Here is an 18,198-nt window from a genome sequence, read left to right on the forward strand (position 1 = left end):
ACATTCAATGTAAGTTTATTAACACCTGACCACAATGGTCTATGTTTATAACATTGAAAAACTGTCATATTCAATAGTGCGTATCCAAATAACTAACGCGAGTTGAAATGAAAGAGCAACAAATCTTGGAAATCGTATTGTTTACGGTTCAGTAAATGTACTATCTGGTAAAATATACAGGGTGTTAGGTAAATGGGTATATGAGCCGACACTAGCCCATGTTAACATGGTCATATAAATGGTATGGTGAAGTCAGAAATTTGATATCATTTTATTTTTTTTAATTTTCATACAAAATAAATTTTATAAATTCCGATTTGTATGAAAATTTAAATAATTAAAATAAAGATATCAATTTTCTGACTTCACCATACCATTTATATGACCATGTTAACATGGGCTAGTGTCGGCTCATATACCCATTTACCTAACATCCTGTAGATGTGACATAATGTTCATCAACATGTAATGTAGCTCAGGTGTTTTTACACAATAAGCACAAAGCGTTGATCAGCGTCTGGCTGGTAAATGTAGTGTAATGTAGTGGTATGCACTGTAGGTGCTAATTTGAGTCGCTAGCCCCTGATAGCGGTCCGTTTCAGATTGACATTTTCAGGTTTTCGGACATTGAAAGTGGACTTTGGATAGCTACAGTATCTGGCTTGGCTCATGTTATCTTCTACCTAAGCACAAAATCATGTTTTTTTTTCAAAAAAATTGACAAATTAAAGCAAAAAAAATCCCTAAACTACGCGCAGTAACTACGGGACTATTCCCACCTCTCGTTCCCCACTGCAACTCCTGTGTAGCCAGGATCTACAGCTTGACCGCCATAAAAACCCAACCAATGACGGTCAAGAACATAGGAGGAGTTTGAAATTAAGGTTCGACTTCGGGATCCATTGCCAAGCGGATGACAGGTGACAAACAAAGGTTTAAAACCTTTAAGAAAAGATACTACTAATACTACTAGAACTACTCGCAGTAACTTCTGAGATTCGCTACAAACCTAATGATTCAAAAACCCACGACTCAATAAAAAATAGAAGCAGTACTGTCAACCTCGTTAATACAACCAAATGAGTCCAAAAATTTATATTGGCGGCAATCACGACAAGTCGGGCTTCAAACTAGTCTCAGCCTACTGGTTCGTCCGACGTTTACGAAAGCTGTTAGACCAATAAAAGCATTAATTGACTTCCTGTACTACGGACAGTTTTCTTAATTTTGTCGTTTGATTTGTTAAAGTTTATGCGTTTCGCCGGTTTAGATGTAAAGGGTGAGTCACACTTTTACGCGGATAAATAGATTAAAATAACCTCCATATAGATAATTCAATATTCTACATTTAATTCATGTCATACATACTTACCTACATAAATATTGAATTTTAATCAAATCAAAAGATTTAGTAGAAAAGGCTATAATATTTTAGCAATTTAAATTAACTTGATATCAAATTATGGGTATTTTTTTAAGTTATTGGTTTCAAAATATGAAAATAAAAGTACTGTTTTAGTAAACCTGAAAAGCTTGGAAAGCTGTATCCGCCTCTACAGTCGACGTTGACGTTTCGTAACTACGACCGCTCTACCAAAAGCGAAACGACTGAGAAAAAGAAACTTGCAAAACAAGTAGGTACCTAAATACATACAAAGAAGTGTGTTATCCCCCTAAATAGTTACGGTTTTCGTTACATATTACTTTTATACCACAATCAGAGTGAAACTGATTTACTGAACAGCTCATTAAAGATTTCAAAAAGTCATTACATCGGAACGGATTGATAAGACATTATGCGTATAATCACATAGAATCCATTGATAGTTGTTTATTTTAATAATTATACATCGTTCTATCTAAAAACCGATAGTTAAATAAGAAATTACCTGATCTTAATCGTTTTCCGGTCGATGTGTTGAAATAAAATGATGTGATCAAAACAAATGCAGAGCAAGTTTGTTGTATAAGTAATTAAAATGTTCTCGGAATTGATTAGCAAAAACTATAATTAAAATTGATGGTTCCAATAAAATGCTGGAGTAGATACTAGAGGACTTTATTTTTTTTGTGCTTTGATTATTTGAAAGTTTGTTTTTGCAAAAATAAATTCAACATTTCAATATTTTCCCACACTATTGTTTTCGTACATTTTGTAATTTAAAACAAAATTAAACAGTAAAAAAGTGGTTTGTTTTGTACTTGAAACTGGCTAGAGGCATAACAAAGCCATAAAAAATGTGTTATTTAATTCAAAACAAATTCAAAACTGTAAACTTATTTTTTACCAACCTTGCACAAACTTTTTTTTAACTTGACATAAAACGGTCAACAATTAAAACCGGCTAATTCAAATTTCGAACGCATCGAAAGCTCGGCAGGTGCAACGCAGGGTGCGCCGGCGCAGCCGTCTTACGTCATTAATGAGATTATAACGCAATATGGCATCGTAAAAGGAATGGATAAAGGAATGATTCACGCGCTCGTGAAAAAGGATTTTGTATAAAGAAACACGTTTAAAACCTTTAAAGAAGTGTGAACGTCGTGATTGAACGCATTGATACTGTAATGTCGTAATTTTGCGCTTTTTGTTGGACTTTATTTATATTTATGATTGGAGTCCGTTACTCTAGGTTTTGTATTCACTGCAGGTGATGGAAAGTTTTATAATAAAACCGTTTTCGCAAATAGATCGCTGATCCAAAAGTAACTATAACGTATTAAAATGCATCAAAATGTAGAATTTTCATTACATTTGGTACAAGCTGAGTCTTAAAACCGGTAACAGACGAGTTTTTTTGCTACATATTTTGACTACATGTATGCAACTCTTGAAAGAAAGTACAAAATTGTGGATTCTAAATAAAGGGTCAATAATTATTACATTACCCTCGCACTCATATTTATAAGATCATTGCAATTTTGTATTAAAGACCACAAAAAAATTGTTGTAAATGCCAGCACAAATAGATCCTATACCCATTTTGTTCCCAGAACCTACTTCTAGCCTAAGGTCAATTACAACACCTGATGTCCCGTTGACAAAACGTCAGCTTGACAGCTGACGTTTGCTGACGCAAACGACGATGCACAAATAGCATGCTGATCCCAGTCACTCGCCCATCTTCTTGACTCCTCGTTACTTTGCGAGTTTGGACTACGGGCGCAAGGCTTGAGCGGAAGCCATTTAGATATTTTAAATTGACCTAAAATTAACTAGAGAAACTATTGAACTAAAGAGATAATATTATGAGAGTGATACCAGGAGAGAGAGAGAGAGAGAGAGATACAAGGAGTAAACTTTTGTTAAGCATTTTATTTTCATTTCAGGTTTTTAGATGGAGCTACCGGAATAGAGTTCTACAAAAGTTGGTAAGTACTTTACACTCTATGTCATCTATGTCTATGTGAAATCGATTCCAGGATCTTCGCATCTAAAGAATTTACCATGAGCAACTAGAAGGTGGAAGATGAAACAGGTTGATTTGCATAATTCAGATAAACATTATTTTCATTATCTTTCCTTTTGTTACACATAGTCTTGTCATGTGCAAGAAATTGGTTAATCGTCGTTGTCCAACAGTGATTATGATAATTTAGGTTAAATAGGTGACTTAGATTTAATTTAACCCTTCTTAAATTGAATGAAGCTGGTTAAAATATTAAAGAATTAGTATGAATATACCTACAATAATGGTATTAAGTATTATGTCAATTGATTGATGGTGGCTAAGATGTTGCCAACTAAAGATCTTAAAAATCTCCGCTCTCCGTCCAAACCTTGTCCCACCAAACAATGCTTTGTGTGGGCAATTGTGCGTCACGTCCGCGGGCAGCGACAACAAACAAATAACGAACCCTAACGAGGGAGAAGTGTCGAGTGTACGGATTGCCGATAAGTCCCGATGTTCCATGTTGTAGTTATTCATAAATTGGAGATTTCGAAACAAAAGAAGTAAGATTCAAATGCCTAAACAAAACTTAAACTCAACTCAAAAAAATGTTGTTTCGAGATCCGTTTCATAATCGAGATTGAAAATGCAAGCCTTTTTCAATTCTTTGATTGTTGTCGCGTAGAATTTATTCATACTTTTTCATTAGTGTTGAAAAATATAAATTGGTATTTTTACAGAATGCTGGTTCAATATTAAAAATCCAAACTTGGATACAAAAGTATCATTAACAAATCCAGATAATCCCAAATTGATTAGCTTCATTAATTTTGTTTTCCAAACAAAGAAACCTTGTCATCAATGTGACATTAATAAACCAAACAGAAACTTATAGGGCTGTCAGTTGGATTTTTTGGTAAGGCGAATAAACTTCGTGTAGCTCTAATTTTCAGTAAATCATTATTAACTGATACAATATCCTTTCTAAATGATTTATCTGAGTCCACATCCCTGCTTAGTAGATATAAAGCCTATTGTCCATCAGTCGTCAGCTAGCTATTGTGAATGATGCATTATTGCGCAGATCTTGCCTTAACTAGACCTTAATGTTCGAGACAGCTCAAAAGATCCCTTAGGTGGAAGAATGCCTGATCAATCAGGCCTGGACTCGAACAATGCCGAAGTCAGCAGACTGATATATAACGAGATAGCGTTTTTAATTTAGTATAGTTCCAGGTGCAGTTCACAACTAAGGAAACTGCTAAAATGTTACGTTCTTCGGACAAGTAGAATGGTTTAAATAAGACGCTCATTTTAAAGCTGAAACTACTACATAATAAAACAAAGTCGCTTTCCTGTCTGTCTGTCCCTATGTATGCGTAGATATTTAAAAATACGCAACGGATTTTGATGTCTTTTTTTAATAGATGAGTGATTCAAGAAGGTTTATGTATGAGAAAAGCTGGGAAATTCCATTGCAACCGTGCGAAGCTGGGGCGGGCCGATAGTTAAATATAAATACTTACCTCAAGAAATTGTCGTACAATAGAAAACAATACAAAATAAGGTAAACGTCCAAAATAACAAAAACAATAATGTTTTTTTTTCTGCCATCCGGTTATCGCAGAATCATAGTAACTTACTAATCTGTGGTCATTTACTTTTAATGTCAAATTTGACACGTAAGGTAGAGATCTCCAGATACAGTGGTAGTATAGTGACTGAGTTTTTTGCGCTGCTTCTCCTCAGCACTGGCCCATTTATTGTCCCAAAGCAGTGGTAGGGTTAATATTGGGACGTGTAAAAGTGCTTTTTTAAAGCCTATTTGCAAAAATAAATGAATTTTATGAATTTAAATTTTTACAATCACTAAAATAATCTACTCTTTCTCAAAATCTAGTCCCTAACGCAAGTGACGCCCTACGTCTTAAACCATACTCATACCCTTTGTTGACCCGACACGCTTGAGGATCCCAAAAATGTATTTCCCACGCGTGCCCAGACAGCGGCACGAAGACGATACCTGAAGACTGTGCAGCAGACCGTGACTTCACACGTTGTGCGTGAACCATGTACGAGATGAGGTTCGTTAGAGTATCACACGTGTTTTGCTATAATATGACAGATGAAGATTAACGTGCGATTGTTTTTGACGTTTGCGCAGCGCGGATTTGTTTTTCGGAAATGTCAACTTGTCAACTCAAATCAATGATTTCTCATTTTCCAATGAAAATTTGGGATTACCCCAATCCAAGTTAATCTTATTTTTTGACTGGCACAATACGATGATTTTGAAAATTTTGAAAGATTCTTGGCTATAAGAGTACACCATGATGTAGTTGAGTGAGTGAGCTCAAGCTCAATTACAATGAAAAAGCTCTAACATAGGTAATTATTATGATTACCTTTCTTCACTTTATGGTATCATAGTGATGATAATTTATATTCTGATTTATTTAACTATGTTCTGTAGGTACCACTTTTAGTAGCACAAAACTACATAAGAAAAATACTTTTCCTTCAATTTCAAAGCTTCATTTCATCAAATTATAAGCCATACGTCTTCGCCGCCCACGATCCAAGGAGCCAGCGAACCAATTCGTATTGACAACTCCTTCGTCACGCTCCCATGCGCAGGAGTGTTCCCACGTTGACCTGACCCTGTGTTATTTATTACTGACTATAAGTGACCGCAGGTGCACTAAGGACCTAGGGTTGTGGGCGGAGATATATTGAGGTTTGTAGAAGTTATGGAGGAAGTCATTGATTAAGGTTTTTTAATTTAAGATGAATCTGTATTGGTCCAATTGGTAACCAATACAGATTCATGACTATGAAGTCAAATTAAAGAATAGGTACTCTATTGTTATTTGTTTTTACATACATTTTACGAACAGTTTATTTTATGACGTTTATGGTTTAAATTAAGATGGTCGCGAAATTGTGGTTTTCAAGACAGTGCGAAGTGCTTATTCATTTAATTTGACATTTCGACTAAATAGGTTTATTTGATGTAACTTAAGACTCATAATAAGTTATGAGATACACTAAACGTTTCCAGTTGCTTACGTTAGTTTATGCTCCACTGTCAACTGTTGCATGCACTTCACGTCACAATCTCACTGTATCCCATTTTTAAAACTGATTATTTTCTATCAAAAAAGAAAATTCATCAAATCGTCTCAAGACATTAGCGCCAACCCTGTCCACTGTGTGATTTTCTTAAGTCGCGGACACATGAGGTCATAGTTAAATAAGTAAAAACTTAAGGTGGGGCGTTATGGGAACTGAGCACGGTAACATCACCGTGTAATGTGCCAAGCTTTACCGACCCGTAGTATAGCACTTAAGAAAATGTAAATCGTGTGTACTGTACTTATTAATACGCTTATGTGGTAATTATGTTTTTAGGCTTTGTTATGCGAAGTTAGATCCAGCCGGGTTTAAATCACTTTGATTTAACGAAAACAAGTAGTTTTAGATTTAGTTATGATCTTATAACATAAGATGAATGATACCTACAAAATGTTGTTTATTTTGACGATAAAAAGAAGTGGAAGCTGAAAAAAGACTTCATGAAAACACGAAGTTTCCATAAAGCTTATTAATGCTTCTGTATTTTCATCCTGGATATAAAAAGGAAATCAAAATCTTTCCTTTGATTTATGTTTCTATTTGTTTTTCAGGAATGTGCTGGTATTTTTATAACTTTCCCCACGTCTTCTATTTCTCTTTGATATTTACTCGAACATATCGCAAACTAAGGCTGAGTTGCCCCATCTTTCTTTAACTTTGACAAACGTCAAAAATCTGTTAAACCCCATATAAAAAGCACCGGTTATTGTTAATATTATGGTTTAAATAAGATGGTGCAACCAAGCCTAAGAACCACAGGCACTTGCTTGCAAAGAACTTGCGTAACACTGAAATAATTTTTAATAACCCATTTTAATCTCTCTATTCAATATACGAGTAATAACCAGCGTTTAATGCTCGTCAATTCAATACTTCATTATTTACTATACAATACATCTCGCTATAAGCCGACCGCGTAATTTCAGTACTTTTTGCATTAAAACAATAAAACCGGTTCATAATATGATACAAAAGGATATACACCTAAGAATCATGTGAATTATCAGTATAAAAACTGTATAACAGACCATTGTCTTTCATCAAGGATAACCATTTTTTATGGTTTTGTAAAGCAATTATGCCCATGGTGTATTCTTTCCGTGATTAGGTAAGCGATGGGTTAATAATAGTATATTGCATATTTCATGGGGTTTGCATGGTAAGGGGCAATTATCCGACACATTACTGGAGCATTGTGATAGTGTTTACGATTTTCTTGTGCACCGTTTAATTAAGCTGAGGTATTATTATAGTTGATGATCCATTGATTCCTGGATGAATTTATTATAGTTTTCTTACAAACATTACGATTTACCTATCAACTAACATGATAAGTTTTCTCTAAGGGTTTACCGTTGGTGATAATAAACAATTGAAAAAAGATAATATTAAGCAATAGTAGTGTTGCGGTATTGAAATAAACGCTAAGATTCTAACCTGTATGTGTACTTATTGAATAAAATAAAATAAAATAGGTATTCCCTCTAGATAGATTTAAGTATTTTGTAAAAAAATATATTTAAATGTCTTAAAATAATTGTAACATAAAGAGATTCTAGATTAGCAAGCAATTTCAATTAGTTTCAGGAACTGTTTTGTTTCTTAGGCCCAGAACAGACGGTGAAACGCAACTGCAACGAAACTGCAACTTTCTGATGATTCTTCTGAATGAAACTGAAAGTTTCAAAATGGTCGCGTCATGTGTGCTTTCTCAACGGACGCTATGGCAGAAACTTAGATGCAACTCAAAAGTAACTATCAGTTGCAGTTTCGTTGCAGTTGCGTTTAACCGTCTGTTCTGTGCCTTACTGGTATGAGATGAAACTACTAGAGAAGGAAAGATATTCACCTGTGACTATTTCCAATTTATTATATGCAAAATGGTTTGAGATATAAATGAATACTTATGATGAAACACTACGAGATTCAAACGAAAAAATTATATTCTCACCATAATTAAATAACTTACAATTACTATTATAGCACCACTATATGACGTGGCTCTGAAAATATTAAGTTTTTACAAACTGCGCAAAAAATGCAACTATTTCTGCCCCTTATTTCTATACGATAAGGTTCATTATGTGTTTTTGGTAGCTGTATGTGCTTCCCACGCCGTCCAAGACGCATGACTTTTCCGGGCCGATGCGCATCATACTATATGGCATTGTGTGAACTATATTGTGTGTGGAACAAAAGGTGAATCACATCACTGGGAAAATTGTGGTTTGAAGCTGAATTCTGACACGTACAAACAAAATAGTTCTGTGTGACTATACATATTAGTGATGTACTCGTTGTTTCTTGAGCTTTACTGATTTCTAACTCCTGAACAAAACATTTTTTCAGGATCCTAAGTAAGCACCCCTTAAGTCTGTCTAAAGGTCCTGTATGCACCATTTAGAATTACTAGATTAAGAAGATCGCAATTCAAAAAACGCCGGTTATAAAAGCAGTCGAGTTCGACGATTCGTGGTTATAGGATTCGATAATAAAGGGCAAACAAGTAACATTCTAAATATGCTATTTGGAAGAAGAATTATTCAGTAGTGGCTGAAATGACGACGATTCAGTAATCCGCAAGATTTTATTCAGATTTGTTAATGTGGGAGAAGAAAAAGCCATTAGTAGTTCTTCTTCCTTTCATGGCATCTTTCGAGCTCATTGTCGAAGTTTCTCTCACCAAGTAGGGAGCCCCTAAGTTAACCTTTAACCGACGAGGTGCGGTCTCACAGACCGCTCCGGTTTTTGAAATTTCTGGATTGCAATGTTCTACTTACTCCCGTGTCCCGAGCGTCTCAGTACCTTCGAGTTTAGTTGCCCAAACGCCATTACAGGTAGTGGTTACATTGCCGAGGGCAGTTTTAATAAGATAATTCGATTTAAAGTTCACAGCGGTCTGTGGGACCGCACGTCGCAGACTACGTGACATTTTTGTACCATACTGAAACTGGCGTTTTTGTTTTAGACGACTAATTTTTCGTAAAAATGATGGATCCTGGGCCACCACAACCTAGGAAAAGACATTTCCTAATGATATATTGATATTTGAACATAATATTATGTAATAGATGGTAGTCTGTAAAAAAATACCGCGGAACGGGTGGTAAAGCAAACAGTGACATGTATTCTAGGCTCTGACATGCCAAATCAGCCTGATGTCATTGCACCAGCTGCAAAAAAGACGTACATTTAGTTCACCTAAATTGAAAACGAAATTATCTTACAGGTGTTACCTATGCATTCCGAAAATGCTTGGCATGCGGATAAAAAATGTCCTGATTTTGCCTGATGTTTACCCTACGTCAATTTTTTTGTGCATGTAATTTACGTGTCATTTATTTTTATTTTATTCATTATGTTCACTATATTTAGGAAGGAGTATAGTTTTTCTTGCTTTGATTAAAATTTACAAGTTATATAGGTATTATTGAGCTCTAGTGTAATTTCAATGAAATTAAGGGTCAAAAAAGTTTTAGCCATATTTAAATAAAAAATATACATTGATTCCTCGCAAATTATACGCATGTTTATTTGTAATACTATAATGTTCTTAAAAAATATAAAACCAATATACTTTTATACAAAAAAAATATAAATTTTTGAGTAAACAGTATAGCGGTCCCACAGACCGCACGTCGCAGACGGCGTGACAAAAAAATCACGTCGTCGGTTAAAGGTTAAAGAAGTATCTTACCTTTATATGCGTCATTCGATGGTAATACAAGTTGGAGCTGGCCGTGAATCTCTTCCCGCAGTGCTGGCATTGATGAGGCTTCTCTCCCGAATGTATTCTTCTGTGCGTGTTCAGACTGCTGGATGTACTGAACCCTTTATTGCAGACTATGCAGACGTGTGGCTTTTCACCTGGAAGAGGAACAAAGTTAGGTATTTATACGCTCCTATACACAAACGATGCTTGCTTCAGTGAAGCGGCAAATCGAATGCACAGCGTTGAATAGAGCTCTGTGATTGGTTCATGTGTCACCCTGCGCACTATGAAACTTCATAGTAATGTTTGTTAATACGGGCGTTACAGTCAGCTTCAAATAGTTCGTGGCACCCAGTGGCCAAAAATTTGAGAACACAACCTTATTCTTCGTTACAAAGACGCGTTGCGAACTTTTTGGCTACTTCGGGTGTCACGAACTATATGACGCTGGCTGTATGTTGACATCCCCAAAAATGACTTTTGTAGTCTTACTTCGAGATGAGTGAGATGAAGATGATGATTGGTTATTTATTCATTCATTTTGGTAACGCTTCCACCTTATTTAGTGATATAATAAAACGATATAATTTAATCATGATCATTAGCAAAAAAAGTTCATAAAAGTTTTGCTAAGTGTTCTTAAAACGTCTAAGTAAGGAAATTCAAAAATAAAAACATAAAATTCTGACTACATTTTTATAATCTAAATCATCCATTTTGAGCAAGGAAAATACCGTGTTTGTTTGCATCGCAGATGTTAATCTGTTACCATATTTGTAAACTTTAGAAACGTAAATATCACTTCGTAATGTTAATTATTTCATTAAAAACCCGTATTCGGTCACATCGACCAGATTCAATTATTTTAATTTACTAACACAGGTAGAGGACGCGCCCAAATTTATGTAATTAAGACGTGTTAATTTGGATTACATTCTAATTGATCCATTAAAACATCAACTTCCACATTTCTGTTGAATATTAATTACGTAATAAGCCCCAAATTTAGGGTTTCAAGTAATTACGTGTAATTGCCCAAAGTTTGTCTACTTGCCTGTGTGTGTTCTCATGTGACGTTTCAACAGCGAGGGCCGGTCGAAAGCTTTCCCACAGACTTCGCATGGCAATAAAGCTCTTTCTGATTTCGCCGGCCTCCTCTGAACTTTTGGCGTCATTTCTAATAGCTCGTTTGATGACCCCGCCGACGATGACGTCAAGGAGTCTCCAGAAACAGACTTGTGCTCATCCTCAGGACCGGAAGGAGGTGATATTGGTAGCAGCACTCTTGACAGCAACGACGTTGACAGGTCTAGCGGTGAGTCTGCGTGAGAATTCAAACATTATTCAAACATTAAAGATCGCCAATAAAAATGCAAAGTTATTCAAAGGAGATGCATCAAATTATATCAACAAATCCATTGATCACGGACGCTACATCAAAGGGGTTAATAGATTTCCTTCGCTTTCAAACACCGCTGTCGGAACTTATACCATGCAAATTTCACGGTGATTAGTTTGTGTGGGCGCTTTTTATAATTCAGATCAAATTATTGACATTAAATATCTCGGTCCAATCAAGCGAAATTTTTAATGAGCCAATATTTTACAACCGTAAATTTCGTTATGGAGGTCTAGACAGTTTATGTTTATTACGACCTGTTATAGATCTTCGGAACCAGTCTTAATTAATGTTTCGTTTTACTTATCGCTGAAGTCTAAAATTTAACTTTTACGGGGTTTGCAGCATCTAGAGGTTTGTAATAAATCTATGTGTCATGAGATGGAAAAGATTAATTAGTTGCCGCGTGTTTCTATTCCAGATGGGGAGATATGTTATCCGTAGTGGGGTAGGTTATATTATTATTTCAAGATCTGCCGTTGGAAATTCTCGATGGCGCGACTACCAGACAGATGGTGGTACGATACCATCTCTCACTAGTTGGCTGTCTGCGCTTGGCTTTGCCTACTCTATTTGCAATCGTAGAACACATTCCGCTTCCTTGCGTATATTTATAAACGACTTGATCAAAGTTATTTCCTTTTCAACGCAATATTGATCCTATTTTGAAAAAGTCAGTGAATGAACATTCGTTTTATTTTTGCGTCTGAAATACGCTTCGATTAACATTTCAATACAAAATATTGGAGATACTACTATGTCTTACAACTCCACAAAAAGTGGCTAAAAGTCAACCAGTCAATACTCAAATAAATTACCAATTAATCATCATAGCTGCTCTTTAAATATCATTATTTAAGCGTTTGGCATATCACCGATCCTATGCATTTATAGTATCTCTGCAAAAAGCTGTTTTTGTATATCATTACTTAGTATTAATTTACAGCCCAGATCATTATTGCTGATATTTTGCTCCAGTAGTCTCGTTAAAGGTCAAGATCGACCTTATAACAGTACAGATCGAATAAAAATATTAAAAAATACCCCGCTATTCGCACGTTAGGTGATATCTGCTATGCCGACTGGTACAGTCTCGGGCACTAACATTTATTTCGCATTTATTCCGCTGTAATAAGGATCAAATTGACAGTACCGCTGGGCGGCGCTACAAAGGCTGCGCAGGCGTTTCGGTTCGGTAGTCGGTCCTCGCAATTGTTTTTTTCTTTCGTCGGTAAAGGTGCGACTGTATGGCTGTTTAAGGGTCGATAAATATAATATTTTAATCCCTGACAATATTTAGAGATCCTACTATATAAAATTTTTAGTCACTGTTTAATTTTTTGAAGTAATTTGAAGTTTAGCATAAATATTAAAAAGTATGTAATATTCTTGAGGATTAAGTAATCGAAATTTCTTAAAAAAAATTTTGGAAACATGAAGGAAAACAGAAACTGGTTGGAACATTTTACAACAAATAAAAGTGCAAAGATAAAATCGTAATATAGACACAGTAATAAGAGTAATTACTCTAATTACTCTTTAAGACCAACTACATATATCTGCAAATGTTTTAATTTGCATAATTCGTTGCAAATGTTTTAATTTGCAAAAATAAGGCTCTACCACATTTATCTAAAGCAAATGATTTGAGACATTCTAAACGTACCGCCAGAACAAAAAATCTTTGCATCTCTACAGTTTAACCTGATACAACCGACTCAAGGAAGCAATATTTCCACTCTACACACGGCTTTACTAAGATACCGCGGCGTCGTTTGCGTCCCGAGATCCGATCGCCGTATCGGTGATCCGGGCCGCTGTCAGCGGAAGCTGTATAAACACTTTATATCTGCTACACTTTTGATAATGCCGCTGGGGACTTAGTTTTATATTATTTTATTGAACAAAGTATTAATGAGTTGAGGTGTGAGAAAGTACTGTTACCAGAAATTAATTTGTAAGACTGGATGGTTTTTTATAATTGGCGATTTCAAAACTTTAAATAATTTGAAGATTTTTAGTGCTAGGATCCACATGCCCATTATTTTTTACGATATTGACTATTGGTTTTGGTTTGGTTAAAAGATGAATTCTGATGTGACTCTACTTATGGGCTAGCCTAAACCAAATATTTAGTACTAGCTTTCCGCCCGCGGCTTCGCCCGCGTGGAATTTTGTCTGTCACAGAAAAACTGTATCGCGCGCGTTCCTGTTTCAAAAACCGGGATAAAAACTATCCTTTGTCCTTTGCTAGTAACTCAAACTATCTCTATGCCAAATTTCATCAATGTCGGTTCAGTTCATAGATAGAAACAATTTTATTACTATTATTAAATATTGATTGAAACTAAATTGAAAAACGCCAATGACAAGTTAATAAAATAAACCCGGCTTAAGAAGTTGAATTACAGTAAGAAAACCAGACTAGATCTAGGTAATTTTAGCTATAAAGTAATTATAGCCATAAATACTCTCTCATTAGCACTTCCAGTGGTTATTCTGGTTCTGTTTTTAATCTAAGTCACTAGAACTTTACCTATACATTGAGATTTTTACTTTTTTGAGCCAATTAGGTTTTAGTCTAGAAATATTTACGCATGAAATACAATTTCTTTGTTGCAGGTTCATGCAGGCTACCACATCGCTACCAACCGTGCGATGTGGAAGTCATTGGGGGAGGCCTATGTTCAGCAGTGGACGTCCTATGGCTGAAATGATGATGATGATGTTACAGATTCAACTGTCTGACGGCTGTCTATTTCGTATTTATATTCATATTCATATTATTTATTTGCTCACTAAGTATACTTCTTTTTTTGTGAGGTCCAAAACTGCAAAATCCGCAAGCAAAACCCTTATATTGGTGAAGAGTTTCAAGTCCGTCCTAAAATATTTAGTTTATTTTTTTTTACATGAACACTATTTTTGCTTAACTACCATTACCAATAACTCAATCTAAGATATTTGGAAATATTCCATTTATTCCAAATTCCATTGATTCAACAGTTATGCTGCCGATTAATATTTTGGAGCAATTGATGAGCCATGCCCAAAAGTGAACAGCTAGCTCAGTTTGAAAGAACGTGCCAGATTTGATGCGTCTTTGTAAATGCCATTGCGAAGTACTTTTTTATTTAAGAGTATTTTTATAGATTCACAAATTTTCTGGCAAATACGTTTTTTATCATGACCCATTAATTTGAGAGTAATCCATTCTTCTATTTTTGGGGATTGATGAGGCGGCGCTCCCCGAGCCGAATCAAACTCCGGTTAGTGTTACACGGTGTATATTGTAAACAGCAGTAGCAGGTGGTTTACACAACGAGGACACGTACATGTGATTGTATAGCGATGGCACTGGTTAACGAGGCGTATACACAAGTGTTATTCGGCGAGTTGTGATGTATTTTACGAGTATTTACACAGAAATCAACGGATGGTAGCGTTGTTTTACCAAGGCGCCAAAAGTAGTGGCGGTCGAGAAAAATGGTCTGTCAAATGTCAGATTTTGACAAGACAAGTTTTTGAGGTGCGTTCAGAAATACAAAGTCACCGAACGCCACATATTAAAAGTTAACTGAAGTAGTATTCATTGAATTCCTATTTAGTGTACACAGGCTAAAATTTAGGACTGGGCTATTTTTTTTGTAATTTTTATGGAAACGCACAGGCTTCCTCGATAAAATAAACATTTTGTAAGTGTTTAAGTTTGGGGAAGGCCAAGATGTCCAAACAGTGACTGGGCGTCCTATATCGGAAATGATACTTAAACTGTACTAGTTCGATCTAGTTGGGATGTTGTGTGTGAACTATTTAGACTACTCAATTTTTATACAGGCACGGTCTATTATAACCATCTAACTTAATAATGTTATGGTGGCCATAAATACCGGACGTGCAGTTTTAAACCAATTGCTCCACTTTCTCCCGATCGCGTTAAATAATAGCATCTGTCTGTACTCTTTTTATTATAATCTTGATTGTTTTAGTGCGCATATAAAAGAAAACTTTCATCAATGGTGGTTACGACTTTCAGTTGTTTTTTTCCATTTTGCGTATAGTTAACGCACATCAGTTTTGGTATTTTGTATATTACCTACCTAAATGAAAGCTTCGTTGACGGCTTTAAACGTACATTTCCATCGGTCACATTATTTAATTCTTTATCACATTTTTATGTGTGTGAACTGAGCATTATAAAAAATGTACTAATAACTTTACTACAGTACCTTTAAGCTACTTTTTTATCAAATCACTTTTCAAATGCTTACTTGCACAAGTAAACGAATTAAGTAAATTTTAGACTTCAACGTTTAAGTGTACCTTTTAAAAGTAGTTCCAATAAAAATCTATGCTCTAAGCACCAAAGCATACGGATTTTGAAACATGCTACCGAACGTGACAACCACGACCACTCTGCCAAGAGTGTAGTGACGAAGAAGAAGAAGTACAAAAACTTACCTTCTAATATAGAGTCCATGGTTTGCCTATACAGGTTGTTCCTCATTCTTACGAAGAACATCTCTTCAGGTCTTTCAGGGAGGTAGTAGACCACCAGCTCTGTATGTGCTGATACTGGCTTGACCGCCTCGTATACTGGCTCGCCCTTGATTTTTGTGCAGACTAAATTTACCTGTACAAATAAGAAATTACATTATAATTTACATATTAAATTGATATTGGGTAATTAGGATAAGAGGGTCCAATGACAGTTTAACTTTCCCCCGGGACAAACTTAACCTTCACTGGTGGGGATTTTATTGGCGGTCAAGCTGTAGATCCTGGCTACACAGGAGTTGCAGCGGTGGGAACGAGAGGTGGGAATAGTCCCGAATCCTTTAGAATCCCCACAGACTACTGAGTTTTAGTCGATTGATAGTTGGGTCGAACCGGCCGGTATAGTGTGCGCACTTCTATATACGTTTAGGCTGGTTTGAGTGTCACGCGGACCGTCCGGTGCGGACGTCGACGGCGTTTTAGAGTAATGCGGTCCGGAGGAACCGCTCCGCTCCCTAGCAGTTCATACAGATCGGCTGTGCGGAGCGATCCGCACTGACAGTCCGCGTGACACTAAAACCAGACTTCGTTCGTTCGTTCGTTTCAGCCAAATGACGTCCACTGCTGGACAAAGGCCTCCCCCAAGGTTTTCCACTATGAACGGTCCTGCGCTGCCCGCATCCAGGCTCTTCCCGCGACCTTTACCAGATCGTCGGTCCACCTAGTAGGAGGCCTGCCCACGCTACGTCTTCCAGCCCGAAACCAGAAAACCAGACTTAATACTGATTAACAGCCCGACCCAACTATCAGCTGACAAAAAGTCGGTGGTCTGCGTCTAGGCTTAAGCAGGAAAAGATCAATAAGTTCCTGGAATTAAATTACGAAAAAAGTTTGCTTTGCCTATTTGCTACGGTTCAAAGTGACGAAAATAAAGAAAGTTTTGAATAAAAAGCTTACTTGTGGCCCATAGTTCTCCGAGACCCGTAGAAACCTCACCCAATTGCAATGTCTTACTTGAACACCGCCCGACGAGCATACTTCGTCGAACAGTCCGAATCGGTGTCGAATCTGTAACAAAAAGACAGAAAATTAAACTTTGTTACAAAATAGCAATCTCAAAATGTACTTAATGTCGTTTAGAATAGAATTAATATCATATTCAGTTTCTGGAAACTTCAATACGCTTAGAACTATCTAGCTATCAACTTTAGTGAGCCATTCTTGGTCGTTTATAAACTGCACTCAGATTTTATCGATATTTAAAGAAATACATACTTTCAAAGCGTATTTATAAAGTCCACGCCATATTCTAGGACCAACCTTTAAATCATGTTGATCAGTTAGGGAATATAATATGTAGGTAAGTACACCCAATTATTCTTTATTGCTATTGGCATTAAGAATTGGATGGTCAGAACATAGAGTTGTAACAAAAAGTTGCTAATAGCTCCCGACAAAAGCTTTCACCATGTTGAAATACAAAACAACTTCTATACCGCTTTTCAATCCTATTCCTCCGATTTCCACAGCTCTCAATCCAGGATAAACGATCCGTGTAAATCCCACTTAACCTTCTATCTCATCCATTAATTGCAAAACGGCGGATTGAATCTTGCGGCTCCGTCCACCGCGTTCATATTTGTTGTAATTTTCACGTCATTACGCATAACCTCTCCGCTCTGGCGGTTAGTTGAAAGCTAACTAAGATCCATAGATTAAGGATCAAACGACGCAGATATGCCATTGCATTTAGAGAGAAAATAAACGCGGAGTTTGCAATTGAAAATTGGATTGTGCGGGTTGTTATCGGTAAATGTTGATTGAGGTTGAATATAGCGATTCTTTGTTTTGTTAGACAAACATTTAGATTTAAAAACTTTCACTGTTTTAACCGTAAAGTAACAAAAATATCTTTTAGATCTTTTAACGAAAAATTTACCTAAAACCGGCTAATCTGGAAATGCCTATGTTCAATAGTGGACGTCCTATTATGGTTAAAATGATGATGATGATTATTAAAAACAGTCAACATTTTAATGTATAAATGTTCAGAAATGTAGATG

The 18,198-nt window shown here is 36.0% G+C and overlaps 1 protein-coding gene across 1 annotated transcript in view; it reads right to left on the reverse strand.

Annotated features, from left to right (window-relative positions):
* The window catches only part of LOC114357882 (zinc finger protein 177), a 72,275-nt gene that overhangs the window by 10,213 nt on the left and 43,864 nt on the right, over positions 1 to 18,198 (reverse strand). The window contains exons 2-5 of the mRNA XM_028311677.1: positions 17,093 to 17,203; positions 16,100 to 16,271; positions 11,294 to 11,560; positions 10,225 to 10,394 (exon numbers count right to left, since the gene is read on the reverse strand). Of these exons, the coding sequence (XP_028167478.1) occupies positions 10,225 to 10,394; positions 11,294 to 11,560; positions 16,100 to 16,271; positions 17,093 to 17,203 (720 nt within the window). The remainder of the gene's footprint in view (positions 1 to 10,224; positions 10,395 to 11,293; positions 11,561 to 16,099; positions 16,272 to 17,092; positions 17,204 to 18,198) is intronic.

The sequence above is a fragment of the Ostrinia furnacalis genome, unplaced genomic scaffold (assembly GCF_004193835.3).
Source record: "Ostrinia furnacalis isolate ACB-3 unplaced genomic scaffold, ASM419383v2 OfSCF3539, whole genome shotgun sequence".
Classification (NCBI taxonomy): Eukaryota; Metazoa; Arthropoda; class Insecta; order Lepidoptera; family Crambidae; genus Ostrinia; species Ostrinia furnacalis.